The sequence below is a fragment of the Sitophilus oryzae genome, unplaced genomic scaffold (genome assembly GCF_002938485.1).
Source record: "Sitophilus oryzae breed Bouriz unplaced genomic scaffold, Soryzae_2.0 scaffold_1063_pilon_pilon, whole genome shotgun sequence".
NCBI classification, from domain to species: domain Eukaryota; kingdom Metazoa; phylum Arthropoda; class Insecta; order Coleoptera; family Curculionidae; genus Sitophilus; species Sitophilus oryzae.
In genome coordinates this window covers 645,073-666,125 of record NW_022145686.1, presented here as the reverse complement: position 1 = coordinate 666,125, position 21,053 = coordinate 645,073, and the positions used below count along the sequence as shown (strand labels likewise).

The 21,053-nt window shown below is 35.7% G+C and overlaps 1 protein-coding gene across 1 annotated transcript in view; it reads left to right on the top strand.

The window, feature by feature from the left end:
• The window catches only part of LOC115878989 (gamma-aminobutyric acid receptor subunit beta-like), a 95,508-nt gene extending 76,568 nt beyond the window's left edge, over window positions 1-18,940 (top strand). The window contains exons 6-8 of the mRNA XM_030895608.1: window positions 1,992-2,210; window positions 2,273-2,479; window positions 18,325-18,940. Coding sequence (XP_030751468.1) covers window positions 1,992-2,210; window positions 2,273-2,479; window positions 18,325-18,503 — 605 coding nt within the window. The 3' untranslated portion in view covers window positions 18,504-18,940. The remainder of the gene's footprint in view (window positions 1-1,991; window positions 2,211-2,272; window positions 2,480-18,324) is intronic.
• The last annotated feature ends 2,113 nt before the right edge of the window (window positions 18,941-21,053 follow it).

Here is a 21,053-nt window from a genome sequence, read left to right as displayed (position 1 = left end):
TCAAAATCAAATTTCTCATGTCAAAAATCTCCTAGACACCAATTTTCATCGAAATATTGACGTTACTTCAAAAATTATTTAGAAAAAATCGAAATAAAAATAAAACTTCTACACCCTGTATCTCCGAAACTAAGCATTTTAGGACATATATTTATACGAACTTTTTTACTTATTTTTATCTGCAGAATATGCTGCAGAAGTTTCCGGGATACAGTTCGGACCATCCCGTATATTATCTAAAATTATATACAGGGTGTCCCAGAAATAAGTGCAAGTATTTTAAGGGGTAGTAGATCTCGATAAAAGAAACATATTTTCTCTTTATCGTTTTCCAAATAAGTCCAAAATAACGGAGTTAATTTACTTTGAAAATTTTCAAACACACTCTATGAGGTAGTATTATTTTTATTATTGCAACACAATAACTGATCAATAAATAGACTTCAGTAAATATTTAGTATTAAAAACTTTGATACCCTTGGCTTAAAATTAAGCCTTAAAATTTTTACTGCAATTTCACAAAATTGAAAATATTTCAAAAACGGTAAGGTTTAAGTGTAATAACCTTAATCAAATTTACCTTTATTTTAATCGTAGAAACTAAAAATGTAATAATATACAGGGTGTTCCATTTAAAAAAATAAAACTTTGATATTTTTTATTTATTTGGGATACTCTGTATATTGTAAAAATATTTTTAAATTGTAGCTCTAATAGTCTTTCAACGAACCCAAAACTTACAATTTGTAAAAATCTAATCATTTAGCTACAACACTCCGTGTCGTATGTGGTGAACAACCCTGTATATATATAAAATTATATACAGGGTGTCCCAGAAATAAGGGCAAGTATTTTAAGGAGTAGTAGATCTCGATAAAAGAAACATATTTTCTCTTTATCGTTATCCAAATAAGTCCAAAATAATGGAGTTAATTTACTTTGAAAATTTTCAAAAAAAATGATTTTCTGCTAAAATTTTGAAACCACTGAATCTTTTCTGGATTTTCTTTCTTGTAAATTTAATCTAATACCTATGATGTTATCAAGAAATTATGTTTTTTAACAAAGAACTAAAATAATTCCAAAAAAATTTTCAAAAAATGTCGAATTTTCAATTTTTTTTCGCGAAAAAAACCTCATAGGCGTCTCTCGGGTTGAACTATACTACCAGTTAAAATACTTGCACTTATTTCTGGGACACCCTGTATACCTACTGGCCTATACGGAGCCTCATATTTTTCTGTACATGTAGATAAATTAAACTTTAAAAATGTGATGCTTTGGATAAAAACGAAGATGTAAAATGGTAAAAATGTTATATTTATTTAATTCCAAATTTTTAAATATATTTGCCATTAATTTTTACTACTCAACATTAAATGTTGTCGATTTTAAGGTAAATCACAAAATAATTAAATTTTGAAATGAACGCAGGGATACGAAAATAATTTGTTGACACCGTTACCTACGGCAATTTATTACGCAGCTCAATATGACGATGGTAATTACTATGTGTAATATAGTTTTCAAATAATTTACATATTTCTATCATATATGATAATGATATTGATGTTATTTATAAATAATATTATAAATCATTCATCATAAATAATATTGTAATATATTATTTATGATGAATGTGAATAATATGAAGTTTATATACTTCGATTATAAACTTCTTGAAAATCCTATTTTCCATTTACAAATTTTAAATTATTTTTACATATTTTTTTATTTAATATTTTGTACCATAATTTAATTTATACTATTTCATTTTATAATTAACATGCTTTAAATATAGTCAAATATCTTTTGTACCCATATTTTTTAAACTTTTCTCATAAATCCTTCTACAAACCAACAAAGGAAAATCAATTAAATCATTTAATCAATATTTTAGTATAAGTAGTATCTCTTTAATTAGTTACCCTCTTCTGGAACCATCTTTCAAATTTACTTTTTAGATCTGATACTAAAATATTTATATTTAGGTATTACGACTGTGCTCACTATGACCACCATCAGCACAGGAGTAAGAAGTTCATTGCCAAGAATAAGTTACGTTAAGGCAATAGATATTTACTTGGTTATGTGTTTTGTTTTTGTATTTGCTGCTTTACTGGAATATGCCGCCGTCAATTATACTTATTGGGGTGCCAGAGCTAAAAAGAAAAGTAAGAAGGTCAAACCAAACGAAACGAAAAAAAATGGTAATTTTGAAATAGAACACCAACTGGTATAATGTAAAATAACAAATTTATTATGTATTTAGAAAAGAAAAATCCTGGAAACGATGAAATAATTGAATTACAAGATATTAGGATGAGTCCCCTCCCATCTATTCGTAATCGAAAAATTTCGCTTCAGTATGCGTGTTCTGATATAGACTCAGCAAATTTTCCTCCAAGTTTCCGATATACTAGATCTGCTGCATACATGTCTAATTATAGGATTGGTGGTCCAGGGTTCAAACTAAGAGGTAAGCGATAGTTATTGGTTTTTTTGATTTAAATCATATTAACCCTCAACTGGCGTGATAGAGTCCAGCAGACTCCAAGCACTATTTAAACCTCTGTAAAATGTTTACGTTTAAGAATTAAGTTTCGCCGCGCCATTTACCTTTAAGTTAGGATACCAATATGCAACTGTTAAAGGCGCATTTGATTTTATCAAGTATTGTTCCTACCAGCGGGGGCTAAAGTTTCATTGGGGTCTGTGTGGCACCACAACGCCAAGAATGTTTCATTATTAGGATGGTGGGTAGTCTAAAAAGTGTGCCTCACTGGGACGCTAATTTTAGGAAGCATTAATTGAGTGGTTTGATGAACTTAAAGAGGCTTAAGTGAGATGAAGACCATCGAGCCTGCTATCGAGACATTGATTTTTCTCCGAAGAGTAACCATAACTCCGATTCTGAATCTCTTACTTATAGAAGAGAGAAAATTAAATAATCAATACCAGAAAAGAAAGAGATGTGGTATATGGCAACCATATGTCAATGAAGATATGACAAAAAACAAAAATCTCATGAATCAAATGTGCACGATCCATGTGCGGCAAATGCAGATCCTATATTAGCATGAACTGTATTTGAAAAAGTTTTGTACATTCAAGGTTTGCAATTTTGTTGAAAATAATTTATGTTTATTACTAGATTCACATTTCAGTTTTTTGTACTTTTAATAATAGGTAAAATCATAAAATAAATATGTTTTTAATTTCAATCGGTTTCTTAGCCAATTTATATTTTTGTTGTCAAAAATTACTAAAAAATGCGTTTTACTTTATTTTTGTGGCCGTTCTTATTAATCTGTTGAAAATTAATGAAATTATTTGTTCACAAGTTTGAATATATTGTATACAGTGTTAAAATAACAAGCTTTTTATAAAATGTCTTCATCATGTATATTAAACTGAAAAAATAAACGTTACAAAAATTCACCACGCCAGTTGAGGGTTAATGACTTTGAGGGTTAATGAGGGTTAATGAAGAGAACATGACTTTGATTTTAAGTCATTTTTCGAAAGATGACTTAAGTCTTAAAGTCTTTTTCAAAATGATTTGTGATTTAAATATTTACTCCGAAATAGAAAAAAAAATCAGTTAATATGATAATACTACAACAAATATTTTAGCTCCTCTCACCTAAATCTCAATTTTCCCTCTTCATTTAGAAATAGTATTATGTACTCCTCATTGACATTTGAAAATTTTAGATAGATAAATGCTGCGATGGTAATTGTAATTTATTTGTTAAAAGCTCATCTTGACATTTTGTAACATTTCTTTGTACAAATATTTAGATAATTTTAACTTTTATGACTTTAATAGTATTTTATTGTTTTGTTACCTGACTTTGTTTGTTTGACTTACTTTGATTGTTTTTTATTTCATGTGGTGCACTCTTTACGTGGTGCACACAAACGAGGCTCTGACGTCCGAGTATAGGCGGTATAACCTTACACAACCCTCAGACTTACCATCTTTCTGGGGAAGAGGAGTACTTAACTACACCTAGTCGGCCGAGAACGTAGCACAAGGGAACTATCGTCGCGGTCCACACTGTGCCATAGCCATCCCGTGCTACAGTTGCAGCTAAAACTGTGCGGCAGCGTAACCGCCACAGTAAAACCTTTTTACGCAACTTACACACAGCAATGATGGAACATTCGAGTGGGACAAAATCATCGTCCGGAGGTAAAATACCCCCTCAATAGGATCTCCGGGAGGTGTGCCTACTCGAGCGTATCATTGGAGAAACAAAAAACATCAACGATTCACGTTGGCGGCGTGGAACGTCCGCACTCTACTGGACAAGAAAAATTCAGATCGACCAGAGAGAATAACAGCACTGGTCTCACAGGAGCACCACCGATTAAATATAGATGTTGCCGCTCTTAGCGAAACCGGCTTTGCGGATGAAGGTAGTCTCACTAAGGAGCATTACACCTTCTTATGGAAGGGTTACCCCGCAACACACAGGAGAATTCATGGCGTAGGCATTGCAATCAAAAACAAAATCGCCACCAAATTAACAGAAGTAACTATTGGTGTCTCCGAACGTCTTATGACCCTAAGGTATCCCATATCAGACAAAACTTACGTCAACACCATAAGTGCCTACGCTCCCACCCTAGACGCTGAAATTGAGGATAAGGATAAATTTTACCAAGCTCTACAAAATGCCCTCCAACGAATTCCAAAGCACGAACGAATCATCTTGCTAGGTGACTTTAATGCCCGTGTTGGTAAACAACAAGAAATATGGCCTGACGTATTGGGAAAACATGGAATAGGAAACGTAAATAACAATGGTGAACGCTTATTAACAACATGCGCAGAGTATAATCTTTGCATCACCAATACGTGGTGAATGCATCTAAAAGATGTCAGACTCACAAAAGCCAGAATAGATACCGACCACCGACTTTTAATTTCAAAAATGAAAATCCAGTTAAAACCCAAAGGTACACACTGTAAAAAAGCAAAACAACATGACCAGATTGAACGTGCGGGGTCTAGAGAACAACAATACCGGCGACGCCCTCCGGGAAACCATCAAAGAATCACTTCCACCGATAACTTCAATCTCACTCTTGGAAGGCTGGACACAATTAAGGGATGCGATTCATAAAACCAGCGAATCAGTACTGGGGAAGTCAAACAAAAAGAAACAACCAGACTGGTTTAACGAAAATCAACCGCATATACAGGCTTTGTTGGAACAAAAGCATAGAGCACATCAAGCAGTCACTGCAAATCTACACAATCCAAGACTGGTAGATAACTTTAAAGCAGCCAACAACACGCTTCGAAGAGAACTGCGCCGACTAAAGGATAACTGGTGGTAAAAAAAAGCGAATCAGATTCAAGAGTACGCCACGAATCACGATTATCGTAAATTCTTCGAGGCTGTAAAAGAAGTATACGGTCCAACCAAGAAGGTAAGCTGCCCAATCATGGCACAAAATGGCGAGCTTCTAAAAGAGGAAGAACAAATCAGAAATCGCTAGAAAAAGCATTACAGCCATATCCTTAACTAAGACAACAACCCCAATATAGAAGCACTAAACATAATACCTCAGTATAACAGCCTCGATATATTAGACATCCCAATAACAGAACAGAAAATAAAGACCTCCATAAAACAGCTTAAAAACAACAAATCAGCTGGCTACCCAAGAAACATTTTTTGTTTTATAAGTGTGTTAGGAAACTTACCAACACCATATTATACAACCTAAACGCATCTAGAATGGTTGTCGTGAGTTATTGTTAACCATTATATGTATAACACTTATATGCCCTAAACGGTGCCTTTTATAACTGTTCCTGTGGTAATCCTCAACACTCAAGGTGTGCAACCAAAGTCCTGAAAACTTTCTCAACACCTTTATATATCGTATCGAGTTACCGCTATAAAACTGAAGAAGGGTATATAATAATTATGTAATGGTGTTGAGAAGGTTCCCAGAGATTACCTCCATATAGCGCATGCGAGTTTTTTGAAAATAAACTTGTTTCTTTCTGACTAACTACTTTAATATTTGCCTCTTTTTAACATAAAAAGCAGATATATGATCTTATTGCTCCAAGTTGTCCTACGCAGATAATCCAGACCAGACACAAGAGACAAAATGATGCCATCCCTCTCATAGCCTACAAAAGCGTTTGCGTTATGCAAATGACTTTATAGAAATTACTGGCTTAATAAAATCTATTGTGCCTAGCTAGAGTACTAAATACATATGCGATATTAAATTTACTGTGTGAAAATAAATTTTACCTCCAAAAAACACATACGCCCCCAAAAGCAGAATTATTTAATAGATTTTTTTATAAACAAAAAAATATGGTAAAATTTTTGTAATGAAAGTCAAATTTATTAATATAAATAATAGAACATACGATTTTTCTAATACATAGAAATAATTGGCAACTGGCCAAAATATAGTTTTGTACCAGTTTTCAACGTTATCTTAGAAATAAAATAATCATTCTCCATTGATTAGAATGCAGAATTCATTTAATGAGTTAAGTTCTAGAGTAGACATAGACATTTTTTCGTTGTCTTTTTTGAAATTTAAAAAAATTATAAAGGCTTTCTTCCTCTAAAAATACATATACTATATTACGTTTACATTTATAGTATATTACATTCAATTGCATTTTATATTATGTATATCTTTATGTTTTATTGTATATAGCTTGCTGATTTAAGTATATTGTGGATGCTATTTTGGTACTACGCACTGTTTGCACCCCTAACATTCTTCTTCTCACAACCAAACCGGAGTGTTTATGGCTACTTTTAGTCACCCAGAAAACCTTTATGTAACCCGTGGTGTCGACTGTAGCGACTCCCTGCGAACGAAGTTTGACATTACAGCAATTTGACAGAAAATTGGCAGAAAACAAAACATAACCTCATAAAATTGAAATAATACTGTTTTGGTTCAATTTGATCTATATTTAAAGTGGTAGGAGTTTGCAAAAGAGTCCTAGGGTCATTTGGTACTTTGGTAGAACAGTTATGAATGAATTGACTATAGAAAAAAGCTCTTTAAGTGCAGAATGTGTAATGTTAGAGCGCAAAGCTCATTCTCTTATGTTAGAGGATGCCTTAACCAGGCATCTTCTTGTTCCTGATCGTTTTGGCAACTTTCTGTTGGAAATATCTCAGGTTGATCCTGATCTCTGCTTGTGGATGGTAAATTTGCATGTTGGCTTCCAATATTGGTAGATGTAGTTTGAATGAGGTTTGGATTATTCCTATTTTTTAAAAAATTTTGAAGAACCTTTCTTTTGAACGTAGAGTATTTTTGTGTTTTGTCCAGTTTATTTTTTTATTATTCATTATAATACCGAATTGCTTTGCTTGCTAATATATTATTTGTTTTGAATATATTAAAAATTTGAGGTTATGTCATTAGGTTTGATATTCGGTAACTACAGGTTATATAAAGCATGCACACATTTGAAAGGTGCAAAAAAACGATTTGAGGGAACAATTATATAACTTGTAGTATTATTGGTTACATAATGGTTCTTAATAACACCTTTAATTATATAGTGTATATCTTGCGTACCTTTATAACACTTAATACCAGAAGTTATATAAAATAGATGTGAACACCTTAATAAAACCTTATTATGAAACCTTTAGTAACAAGAACCTCTAGTTTTATAAGGAAAGTGATAAACAACATTTCGAGGTTACTATTAGTGAAAAGTAATCAACGCTACACTTATATAAATCAAAACACTGTAAGATACCAATGAGACATTTATTAAACCTTTATATAACTAACCTTGAGAATATATAACCTAAAGGAACTTGAAATGTTACTTGGGTATGACGCGATTTCGGCGGAAATCTATAAGTGTGCAAGTGAAGAACTTATTGGTCATCTTAAGGCTCTCTTCGATGTCATATGGGAAAACGGAGAGGTATCTCAGGACTTTCCCAACGCGAGTATAGTGAATATATTTTAAGAACAAAGGAAGTGCATCAGACTGCGGAAATTGCCGGGGAGTTTCACTATTGGCTATCGGAGGAAAAATTCTTGCAAAAATTATGTCAAACCGCCTTCACCCATATAGAAAAAAATCTTCCAGAATCGCAAACAGGTTTTCGTACCAACCGCGGTACCGTCGATTCCATATTCTCCATCCGCGAATTACAGGAAAAAGTAAAAGAGTAGCAGTTTAAACTTTATGTTGCATTCATCGATCTAACAAAAGCCTTCGACTCTGTGAACAGAGATGCGCTTTGGGCAATTATGAAAAAGTTCGGAGTACCCAACAAAAATTTCTTACGGTGTCTAAAAGCCTCCATAACAACAACAAGTCAAGAGTGTCAAGTCATTGAAGTCATAGTTACAAAATCCCGCTTAAGATGGGCTGGTCACGTATGCAGAATGCAAGAAAACCGCATACCAAAATCTCTGCTTTACGGTGAGGTTGTAGACGGTAAGAGGAGGCCGGGTGGGCAACTGAAAAGGTACAAGGACATTTTCCACAAAAACTTAAAGGGAATTAACATGCAGAATGAGTGGGAAGAAGCAGCTCACAATAGATCTTCTGATGTGTGTCGAATACTCATCAGCGAGTAATGGCAGTATGTATGTTTTTTATTTATAACATTTTAGCTTCCGGGCCTGAAGATGGCATTGTTATTCTCGAAACATGTTGCCTTTTGTTGTTGTTTTTTTTAAGTAGAAATTTAAATAAAGATTTTTTATACAAAACTGTGAGTTAGGTTAGGTTAGGTAGAGGTCTTCTGCCTCTCAGTAGAGGATTTTAACTAATTATTATGTACTCACATTGGGTCGCTGAACGCTTACTGATATTTCATAGTGATCAAAACGCATTACCACTTCTTAATAGATATGTATTCGATAACATACGTAGGGAGGGCGCAAAAAGCTACGTGGAGGCTGCTAGGGAAATAAGGGTTGGAGTAATCCGACCTAACCACCCAGAGAACAGCCTATCCGCTGAGTAACTCTTGTTGCTGAAACGTGCCATTTTGAAGGCCGTGGACGCAATCACAGAGGAAGAGCTACAGGTACGCTTCCAAGGCTGCTCGATTCGGCCTGGATGGCTGCTTGTGATCTGTGCCGACAAGACTAGCGCTGCGTGGTTAGGAAGGATGATCAACAACCTTTTGCCGTGGCAGGGCTTGGAACTCAGAGCAGTAAGGGGGCGAGATATACCCAAGCCTCATGTCTGTACGGCCTACATTCCCGATGATTCCCGATGATGACGGCTCAGCGGGAATGTGGCCCTGATCAGACTTAGAAGAATGAATCTCGGCCTGCTAATTCAGGAGTGGAGAATCCTCCACCAGAGTGATGCAGGGCCGCGACAAATATGGACCTTTGCGGTCGACGAGAGATCCATGAAGCTCCTTCGCCGCAACGGATTCAGGGCCTATTTTGGGTTCGGGCAGATTACCTTCCGACCTAGAGATAAGTAGAACGAGGCCAATACGGAGCAGACCAAGGCGTTAATCTCGGGAGATGGTGGGAATCATCCAACAGCCTCTCGAGAAAAAACTGACGCCACAAGGAACATAAATTATAAATATTCCGTCCAGGAGGAGAAAGCTAAAGGCAGTGCAGTCACACGGAAAACCCCGGCTATGAAAAGGCCTAAAGCTAAATCCTCCGGAACTTCGGGGAAGCCTGGCAACTCGAGTGGGAACAAACCCACCCGGAAAGGCAGGCGGAACGAATGTAAGTTTCCCACAAAAAGGGGGCGTAGGCCGTTTGATGGTGGGAGCAAAACCTAAAATTTGACTACTGCAGGGATGGCTGTAGTAGTTAATTGTTATTAACTACTAACCATTCACGGTAGTTAATTGTTGTTAACTACTAACCCTTCACCTATTAAGTAATTAAGAATTAATTTACCTCTGAAGGTTCGGAGCCTTAACCAATTTTTGTTACCTGTAACAGGAAAGAGGTTTTAAACATTACGTTCAGCTCTAATTATTTGAGCAATAGGATATCCAACTGGAGGGTATCATCTGAGCCATCGTGCTCCGATCATAGACACATACAGTTTGAAATAAATGTAGGTGAAAGAACTCTCCTGCAATATAGGGATCCAAAGTGCACATATTGGGTAGGATACAACCGCTCACTCGTGCATCTGCTGGAATTTCACGGAGTCCAGGGAAGAGACGCTAGAGATTTTGGCCCAAAACACTTCCCAGGCTGTCTGATACTAGGTGATGAAGAACTATCCCCCCCCCATATATTTTATACCCTTATATTTTCTCCAGGAGAGGACGGGGTGTTTCCGGCCTTATTGCAGAGAACATTGTCGTCCCTCGCTTATTAAGGATTTTTAGAGCAGGTCTGGTATGGTCATATCTGCCAGCTGACCGGATGAGAGCAAAGGTGGTATACATACCGAAGCTGGGGAAACAAAACCTACAACCTGGCTCATATCGACCTTACATCATTTCTGCTGAAAACCCTGGAGAAGATCTTGGATGGGCACCTTAGGGGGAGGATTCTTAAGTCTAATCCCCTGAATGTCCGGCAATATGATTATCAACAGGAAAAATCAACAGATCACTTCTGCTGAAAACCCTGGAGAAGTTATTGGTTGGGCACATTAGGAGGAGGATTCTTAAGTCTAATCCCCTGAATGTCCGGCAATATGATTATCAACAGGGAAAATCAACAGAGCTGGCCCTTAACAATTTGGCAGGGGAAATTAAGAGTACCTTTGATCGCAAAGAAATTGCGGTAGGGATATTCTTAGACATTGAAGGAGCATTTAACAATGTTACCCCTCAATCGCTCCTAGGAGCTGTAAAAGCCCGAGGAGTCTATAGTCCGAGGAACCATAACTGAATGGATTGACAAAAGCTCAAAAGTCGAATAGCAACGACCTCGCTCAGCGGTGAGTCCGTCAGGTTTGATCCGGGCAGGGGATGCCCGCAAGGAAGTTTTCTCTCTCCTCTTCTGTGGACCCTGTTAGCGGACGACCTGATGGCGATTATCAATGCATACGAGGTTGAATCACAAGCATATGCGGACCACCTGGTAATCCTTGTAAAAGGGCATAAAGAGGAGGACATCTCAAAAATACAGGAAGTCCTAGATGCCATTCACAGCTGGTGCACACTGGAACAATTAAGTGTAAACCCACAGAAAACCGTGATCATACCATTGACCAAAAGAAGGAAAATAGACAAACTGAAACCGCCCATTCTTCTTGGTGAGACAATTCCGTTTGCGGAGGAGGTTAAGTATCAAGGATTAAACCTGGACAAAAAACTTAGCTGGACCTCTCATTTGAAAAAAAAAACATCAAAAAAGGCTGGCTCTATGGGCATGCCGCCGAATTTGTGGTAGAAACTGGGGATTAAACCCCAAAAATCTGTACTGGCTATACGTGACAGACATCAGACCTATTATCAGGTATGGTGCAGTTGCCTGGTGGCAGAAAGCCAACCAAACAACGGCAAAGAATAAATTGTCGAAACTACAACGACAAGCATGCTTAGCGGTGACTGGTGCCTTCTATTCCACGCCATCAAAAGTTATGGAAACTCTACTTTAGAAAGAGAGGCGAGATGGGCTACATATAGGTTTCTAAATCTGGCACGAGAAAGCGAAGGAAATCTGAATTGATTCGCCATCATGTTCACACAAAAAAATGTTCACACGACTAGTAGACGAACTACAGTCGGATGAGATTCTGGGAATGGTTTCGGATCCCACACCACCAGTCCAACTCTTGATACGCATCTACAACGTCCTGTTTCCGAAGAGGGACGAATGGGATAAGCCGAGAAACGGTTTATTACATGCGGAACTGTGTGGGTACACGGACGCGACGGATCCAAAATCGATAAAGGATCTGGCGCAGGAATTTACTGCAGTAGTCCAAAGACAGATCTATCACAGTCTTTGAAAACAAACCACAATTTTCCAAGCTGAGCTATATGCTATTGAAACCTGTGTGCAACTGCTGGTAGAACGGCAATATACTGGCAAAACAATATGCATATTTTCGGATAGTTAAGCCGCGTTGAAAGCACTTGAGGCAACGAAAAGCACGTCTATGACGATTCTTCATTATAAGAAACTCCTCAATATATTAGGAAATAGGAACAAAGTGTCGCTAATATGGATACCGGGACATGTCGGCCTAGCGGGAAACGAACGTGCTGATTCCCTCGCCAAAATTGGTGCAGGCTCGCCATTCGTGGGCCCAGAACCGACACTTAGTGTTCCAAAAAACTTCGCAAGAGACAGGATCTGCGAATGGGTTAGGGGTGCGACGTTCCGGGACTGGAATGACAGTCCCGGAATGGAACATGCCAAGAAAATCCTAGCAGAGCCATCCGAACATAGAACAGGAGAACTCCTAAAGGCTGGTAGGAATGGAGCGCGTACACTCACTGCAGTGTACACGCCTAGAGATCTTACACCTACAGAGGATGGGACTGGTGGAAGACGCCGAATGCCGACTCTGTATGGAGGATGACGAAACAATGAAGCATGTTATGTGTACCAGGTTTGAAATGTTTGGCATACCCATGCTAGACCTATCAGACCTAAGAGACATATCACCTTCGGACATAACGGCCTATGTTAAAAGGCTGGGACTGGAGGGTGAACTTTATCGCTCTTTTTTAAAGAGTTTGTAGAAACTGAGCCACGATAGGCCCTCGCGGCCGCAGTGGAGGGTCCCATGGGACTCACTCTTAAGGGGGGACTGACTCAGACTAGATCAAAGGGAAACTTAAATCTAGTCTTTTTTTATCAAGGGTCGATTCTAGTAAAAATTCAAAACATTTTTATATGATATGCTCTATTTATGGTTGGTATAATACCTGTTATTATACCTTCGAGTTTCGATGGTAAAAAATAAAAAAGCATATTTAAAGTTTCTTTTTGATCTGCCCTTTTTAATCATCTTTTTGTTCTTCCTCTACAATGAGTGAAAACTATACCAATTACCCTACTGTAATTACCATTAATATTTTAAATGCATTATTTAATATTAGAATATTTAATAAACTCATGGATAGGAACTTTGCGTTTTAGTTAACTCGGGTATCTTAACATTTCTGAAAACAGTATTTTCTAATTCGTAAAATGTTAAAAACAGTTAAATCTGACAGCCCTGCTAAAACTGGTCATTCATCTGGACGCACCTATGTATTCGGGTCTGGTGCCCTTGCATCTTCTCTCAAGAGAAAGAGAACGACTCTTTCTCAAGGGTGAAGTACAAACCAGGGCAAGCAGAGAGATGGAGAGAAACCGCACAGTGCAGCAGTGGCAGGCAGAATGGGAAGTATCACAAAAAGGAAGATGGACATATAAGCTCATCCCAAATATAAATATGTGGATTAAAAGAAAGCATGGAGAGGTAAACTTTTATCTTACTCAAATATTGAGTGGCCACGGAAATTTTGGGAGTTACCTGTGTAAAATTGGAAAGAGGGAAGTCGCGGAATGCCGATAATGTGCTGAACCCAATGATACTCCAGAACACACAATGTTTGCTTGTCCAAGATGGGAAGAGGAAAGATGTGAGGCACGCATGACGATTGGTGGCAACATCTCCGCAGATACCTTCTTAAAATCGGTAACAGAAAGAAGAGAAAACTTTGAAGCCATCTCAAAACTGGCCCAAAATATACTAGAGGCAAGATACAGCGAAGAGTGGTAATGACAAAAAAGGAACAGTCCGGCGTCTACTTGAGGAGATGCGTCCAGCGGATCCAGGTAGACGTGGCAGGAGCGAGGGGATGACGTTTAGTGGGTAGTGTCCTCCAGGCAGCTTAAGGAGAGATTGAGTCCCACACTCCGTACGTAAAGGTATTTTACACCTCAGAAAAAAAAAAAAAAAAAAACTATGTACTCGATATATCCGACCAGCTAACGGCCAGGTTGCTGCCCGGCTATTGGCGCATGACCTGGCCGTCATGCGTAAGTGCGTTTTCGCTCTGAAGTCGCAGATCATCATGATTTAAATCAAAAATATAGATTAAAGTCATAAAAACGACTTAAATTACATTATACTGATTTATGTCTTTGTGAAAATGACCTGACTTGATTGAAAATTATTTAAGTGAAAGACTTAAGATTTAAAGCATTTAAGCTTTATGTGGAAATTGACTAAAGATTTAAATTATTTTGATTTTAGAAATTAAAAAAAATCAGAAAAAGGGTCATGTTCTTTAGGCCTTAATTTTTTTTATTGTTTATTCTACTTATTCTGAAAATAAATCGTTTTATCTTAAGTGGTTTTATTCTCATCTCTACCTATAATAAATTAATAATAATACGTTTTTAATAATAAATTACTAATGAAATATTACGAGCCCTAACAACTAAATGTTCGGACAAACAAAAATTTATTAAAAACCTTTATTTTCATTAACTGAATTATTTACATTTAAGAAATACATTAAAAATATATTAAAATCTAACATTTCTAATGAGTATTTAAATAGTTTAGTTTCTATAAACATTAAAATAAACTGTAGGCCAATGAATAAACAAAAATATTGCACAATATCGTGACAACTAAATGTTCGCGGACACTTTAAAAAATAACTTTTGCAACCACTGCATGTCTGTTTGGCATTGTTTTTATTAATGATTGACATACGCCAGAGTAAAAATTTTGCCATAATTTACTTAATATCATCGTCAAATGGGCAACGGTTTATTGAGGATCTTGGCACAATTTTTGTTTTGTTTTATGCCACATGTCTCGATAACATTAAGGTCCGGACTGTGCGAAGGCCATGAGGGGACCTTGATGTTCATGTCCCTAAACCATTTTTTAGTAATTTTAGCCATATGGTATGCCCCGCCATCCTGTTGAAATATAAAATTTATATCCTGGTAAAGGTCTCTCGCACTTGGCACAAAACTGTTTTTTAAAATTTCTTGATATTTTGACACATTAGTTGTGCGCTACCACCTCATACCTTCCTAGACCCATTGCGGACATAAACTCTAAAAGCATAATGTCTTTAGGAAATTCCACTGTCCATCTTTCATAAAGATCATGCATGCGTGCACATGTAATCTTTGAACTTGCAATTTGCGATTAGAATTATCAGCGTCGGATTGGAACTTCTGATGTCACAAACTACAAAAATGACATTAAGGTAAAATATTTAATTATTTCCCAATCCGACGCTAATAATTCCAATCGCAAATGGCAAGTGCACGGATTACATGTGCACATGAGCCACCTTAATATCGATATAATTAATACCGCTAGAGTGTCTATTTGATAAAGATTGCCTCAAAAGGACAGTGAAATTTCCTAAAGGCATTATGATTTGAAGGAGTATGTCCAAAATAGGCCCAGAAAAGTATGAGGTGGTAGAAGGCATAATTGATGCGTCAAAAAATCAAAAAATTTTGAAAAATATTCTTGTGCCAAGTGGGAAAGACAAAGGTCCTTGTAACGAATTGTTCTTGTAAAGAGCCGGACAATAATTTTATATTTCAACATAATGGCGGGACATACCATACAGCTAAAACTACTAAAAAATGGTTTAGGGACATGAACATCAAGGTCCCCTCATGGCCTTCGCACAGTCAGGACCTTAATGTTATCGGGACATGTGGCATAAAACAAAACAAAAATTGTGCCACGATCCCCAAGAAACCGTTGCCCATTTGACGATGATATTAAGTGAATTATGGCAAAATTTTTACTCTGGCGTATGTCAATCATTAATAAAAGCAATACCAAACAGGCTTGCAGTGGTTGCAAAAGTTCATGCCGATGTAACGCCATATTAGATCAGTTATTTTTTAAAGTGTCCGCGCGAACATTTAGTTGTCACGATATTGTGCAATCTTTTTGTTTATTTATTGGCTTACAGTTTATTTTAATGTTTAAAGAAACTAAACTATTTAAGTTTTCATTAGAAATGTTAGATTTTAATATATTTTTAATGTATTCTTAAATGTAAATAATTCAGTTGATGAAAATAAAAAATTTTAATAAATTTTTGTTTGTCCGAACATTTAGTTGCTAGGGCTCGTATACGTAATTAATAATAAAATCCTAATTGGCAATACAAGAAAATTAATATTAACATTTAAAAAAAGATACTTAAATTGAAATCTGGTTGTGTTGACATTGGAAATTACATTGATTTAAGACATTTTACGGACTTAACTTGCAGATCATCATGATTTAAATCAAAAATATAAACTTAAGTCATAAAAACGTCTTAAATAACGTTATATTGATTTAAGCCTTTACAAAAATGACTCGACTTGAATCATTTGACCTTTATGTTAAATTTGACTTAAGATTTAGATCATTTTAGAAATGACTTAAAACTTAAGTCTTTGAAAAACTGACTTGTTGCATTTGCGTCTAGCCGTCCCGTGCAACACTTCAACCTCAACCCACAGTTCCGGCGCATGCGTATTGGAATGGCAGAAGAAAGTAATGCTTCAATATAGTCCCGCTTCGAAAGCAGCGTGTAGCCAGAGCAAGTAATCCACTTAAGGCCCCCACAGGCGTCGTTCTTTTTCGGCAGGATTACTCGACGTGCAAAACTGTTCGGGTAATCCAGTCGGTGTGTGGCTGAAAACCGTCGTGATTGCCGGCGTTCCAAATAATCTGTCTTGACCTGATTTTTCTCGTCGGTTTTGAACGTGATCGTGCAAGTCGGCCCGTGTGTGGTATGCGTACCGGTAATCACGATATATATTTCTAAAAATTGGCAGTGTTGTACGTGATTTATGTATGTTATAAAATGGCTGATTTGAGGCAATGCAGTAAACAATTATTAAGTTAATTTATAGAAATGTACAGAAATTTTCCATGTCTTTGGAAAATTAAATCTAGTCAATACGCTGACAAAGACAAGAAGAATAAGGCTTATGAGCGTTTTTTCTTAGCATATTTAGCTTTTATAGCTAAAACCATTGCTAACGCCACTGTTGTATCCATAATCACGACAATACTGAAGAAAGCCTGAATAAAATACTGAATAGTATGTGGGCGCCACCAAGTTCGTGATTACCCGACCAGTTTTGCACGTCGAGTAATCTTGCCGAAAAAGAACGACGTCTGTGGGGGCCTGTACTCTGGTGTAGCTCCGTGGTTGAAGCTGCCGTTTCGAGAGCAACGGGGTGGATCGAACCCCGGCAGAGATACCCTTTTTATGTTTTTAAAGCTGTTTTTATTTCTTAAAGCTGTTCTTATTTTTTTACAGCTGTTTTTACTTTTTTATTTATTTAGAGCTGTCGGTAAGAGCGATCAAAATACGGCGTAGGTGTATTTTGATTGCGTTGGTTAGTTTCTGGTGTAAGTTTTTTTTCTTTATAGATTGCTATACCGGGTGTGTCTCAAAAGTGGCTCACCCCTATAACTTTTTTATTTTTTCAGATAAAAATACGAGATTTAGTATGTTAGTATATGACATAAATTAGGATTGATTGACGTATTCAATTGTTTTTGATCACTTCCTGTTTCACCGGAAGTGACGCAACACAACTTTTGATTTTTAAATGGCAGTCTCGGTTTTTTTACTTTATTCGAAAGAAAATGACATTCTGAATAGAATGACATATCATATGTCAACTTTTGACATTCTCGCTTAAAACAAAATTGAATTTTAAAATTCAATCTAGAGTGATTAATCCATGGTTATGTTAAAAACACTAATTCTTAATCAAGAAGCCTTGAAAAAATAGATTTGATTGTCTAATGTTTTTAGTGTCTTGTCCTGGCCAGTTAGAAAATGCTCAAACCGTATTTTTAATCATATCTCAATTTTTTTCAAATGGAACGAGAGTGGCTCATTAGCATATTTGGAAAAAGTATTTTTTTACGAATAATTTGGTACCACACACTTGGTATTTCGAGTCAAATTTTCGTTACGAACCGGAAGTTATAGTTTCAAATAAACCATATGCGAAAATGTCAAAAGTTGACATATGGTATGTCATTCTATTGAGAGTGTTATTTTCTATCGAATAAAGTAAAGAAATACCGAGGATGCCATTTAAAAATCAAAAGTTGTAGTCATTTCCGGTGCAACAGGAAGTGACCGAAAGCAATTGAATACGTAATTCAATCCTAATTTATGTCATATACTAACAAACCAAATCTCGTTTTTTTAACTGTAAAAATAAAAAAGTTATAGGGGTGAGCCACTCTTGAGACGCACCCGGTAGATTGCACGCGAAATACCCGATCGATTTTGTAGAACTATTAATGTAGTAATAATGACTTATTTTTTTAAACATAAAATGCGTATGATGGTAGTACAATTTGGAATCCGTTTTTTCTATTTTCAGGGAATGCAGTCAATAAACCAAGGTTTCTTCGTGCACTCAGAAAAGGAGCAAATGTTTTGAGAGCATCTATGCCAAAAATTAAGGACGTAAATATTATTGACACATATTCTCGTATAGTTTTCCCCATTACTTTTTTAATTTTCAATATTGCCTATTGGTTATTCTACATGTTGGACTGACTAATTTACTAAGATGGGACTAAAATGAAAAAAAAAACTATCATAGCTACCAATTTGCTCTGTGGTGTTATTTTCTTTGCTTAATGTAATTTATATTAGGTTTTTAAAATATCAGATTGATATTGACGTGTATTAGTCTTTGTGTTAAAAGTTGGCTAAACAGTGATTTAGTAAGCGTTCATTCGTAAATAGATGTTCCCATATAAGTGTATAAAGTGTTATCAGTTTGTTAATACGGCAGTTAAAACCATATTTAAAAGTTTTAGCAGAAGGAGAATTATTAAATTAAAAAAAATTACTTGTTTTCTAATTCTTGGTTGAACTAGAAGATTATACAGAGTGACTCGTTGTTCTAAAATAGATCTGAATCAGATTTTATTGATATTTTCACACCAATACTTTTACGAAATATGCGGACAGTGATAAGCACTATTTAAATATATTCTAATAGATTTAAATAGTGGTTAATAAAGGGTGATTAGAATTAGTTTTATTTTTTACTTTTATAATTTGGTTTTAAAAAATTGAACGACTGTTATTAAAAATTACAATAAATGTAGTTTTTATCATAATTAAATATGATAAATAATACGATATAAAAATGATAAATAATTTTTATATCGAATATCAATATTTATTAACTCACTTTCAATTTTTACAATTATAATCTTTAGCTACATCTTACATCGGTATACATCGTAGTTGTTAATTTTAGTAGCAGATAAATTTGTCTGGTAACCCAAAGGGTGGCTTGAGCCCCCGAAGCCCCCCCCCCCTCCGTAGGTCCGCCACTGATTTCATTTCAAATGGAGGGGTATTACATGTATATTTAACTTATTCTCTATATAGGCTTGGTGCATTCTCAGCCGGTGCTGCCACCATCGGAGAATATCGTAAACAATCGGTATATACAAATACACTCGTATAAATAAATAGCGAGTATACGAAAAAAAAGTTATATAATTGTTCTAAAAGTGTTAGGAAGTACAATTTGTGAAAATTCTAAAAGGTTTAACCTAATAAAACTTTTTAGATGAGTTCAACTACGGTAGCAAGCATAGTTTTACACACCGGTTTTGCTAGTGGGGACATATCTTGGGCTATTTGGGCTATAACGAAATTTTTTTGAAGTTACATAATTCTAATTTTAGAAGATATTCATAAAAATTTTAAGCACTACTTAGTTGATTAAAAAGAGTATACCATTAATATTGCCAAATTATATTTTATTCTCTCATAGTATATGCCCATTTAACTTTTTGATTATGTAATGGGCACTTTGTTTACTCACTTGTTTCGTCGAACTGCTTGAATCCATTTTGCTTTTCATCGGTATGAGAAGCTGTGAAGTTATAAATGAAGAAGCTTAAAAGTGATAATCGAGAGAGTTGAATATCCGGGAAAGTCGAGTTATTGAATATTATTACGCCCAACAACCACTTAATTATGACCTCCTTTACGCATTAACATTTTTTCGGCAATTTTATTAACATTTGAAATTGTCATTACATAACGCGACGCCCAGTTCTAGTTCTGTGTCACTTAATTTATCATATACTAATATTAGTCGTAGCGGTAGAACCCAAATACACGAAAAACGTTTCAAATAATGATAGAAGCAAACCACTTGGTATAGGTGGTATATACACATAAACAATCGATTTGACCCGCAGCACCTTATTGCAAGTGGAGGCAAATTCAAAATGGCGGCGTTTTTTAGAATTACTGTTTTTTTTGTTTTTTTTTGGTTTTTTTAAGTTTTTTAACCGATTAAATTAATAAACGTATTTTGAATTCAAATGCTAATAATAATTAAATAAAGGATTAATACTACACTAAGTAAATAAAATTCAAAATGGCGGAATTTAGTTCTGTATTAATTAGTAGTTGCGAGATAATTCTCTATCACCTACGCGCGAGATATAAGTTTTGGTTCAAATCCAAAATTTATTACGAGCAGCAGCGCACCAAGAAAGTAATTGTGAGAAGACCCCGTTCCGTCCCCCCTTCCCCTCCTGTCCCCCAAACAAAAAAAATCCGAAGAAAAAATATTAAATTTCATATAAAATATAAACCTTTTACATTAAGTATTGTTACGAATTTACTCTATCCGTGGGTCCCAATAATTCAAAACACTCATTACAACAACGACTTGACTTTATTAAATCCAATTATTAAAAATCCACAATAATTATTTTACAATATCTCAATTATTATTCATAACTTTATTGTACAACGTAAAAACTTAAACTAACTAAAGACTAAACGCGTCCGCCTTTATCTTCCGAGAACTGGTCAGTGAAGTGATCCAGAATGATCCAGAATCATGCGATGGCATTGTTTACGGTGGTGCAGCTCTTGTACACTTTGTCATTCCCCGTTTTAGCAAAACATTTCAAGAATATTTTGAACTGGAGCTTAAATATTATGTTGAAAAAGATGCTGCAAAATTGGGAGCAATGCGCATTGATATTATTTGGGATCAATATGTAATTGATAGCCTTAAAAATAGTGTCCGTGACGAACGAGGACATGGAATTCGCCGCCAAG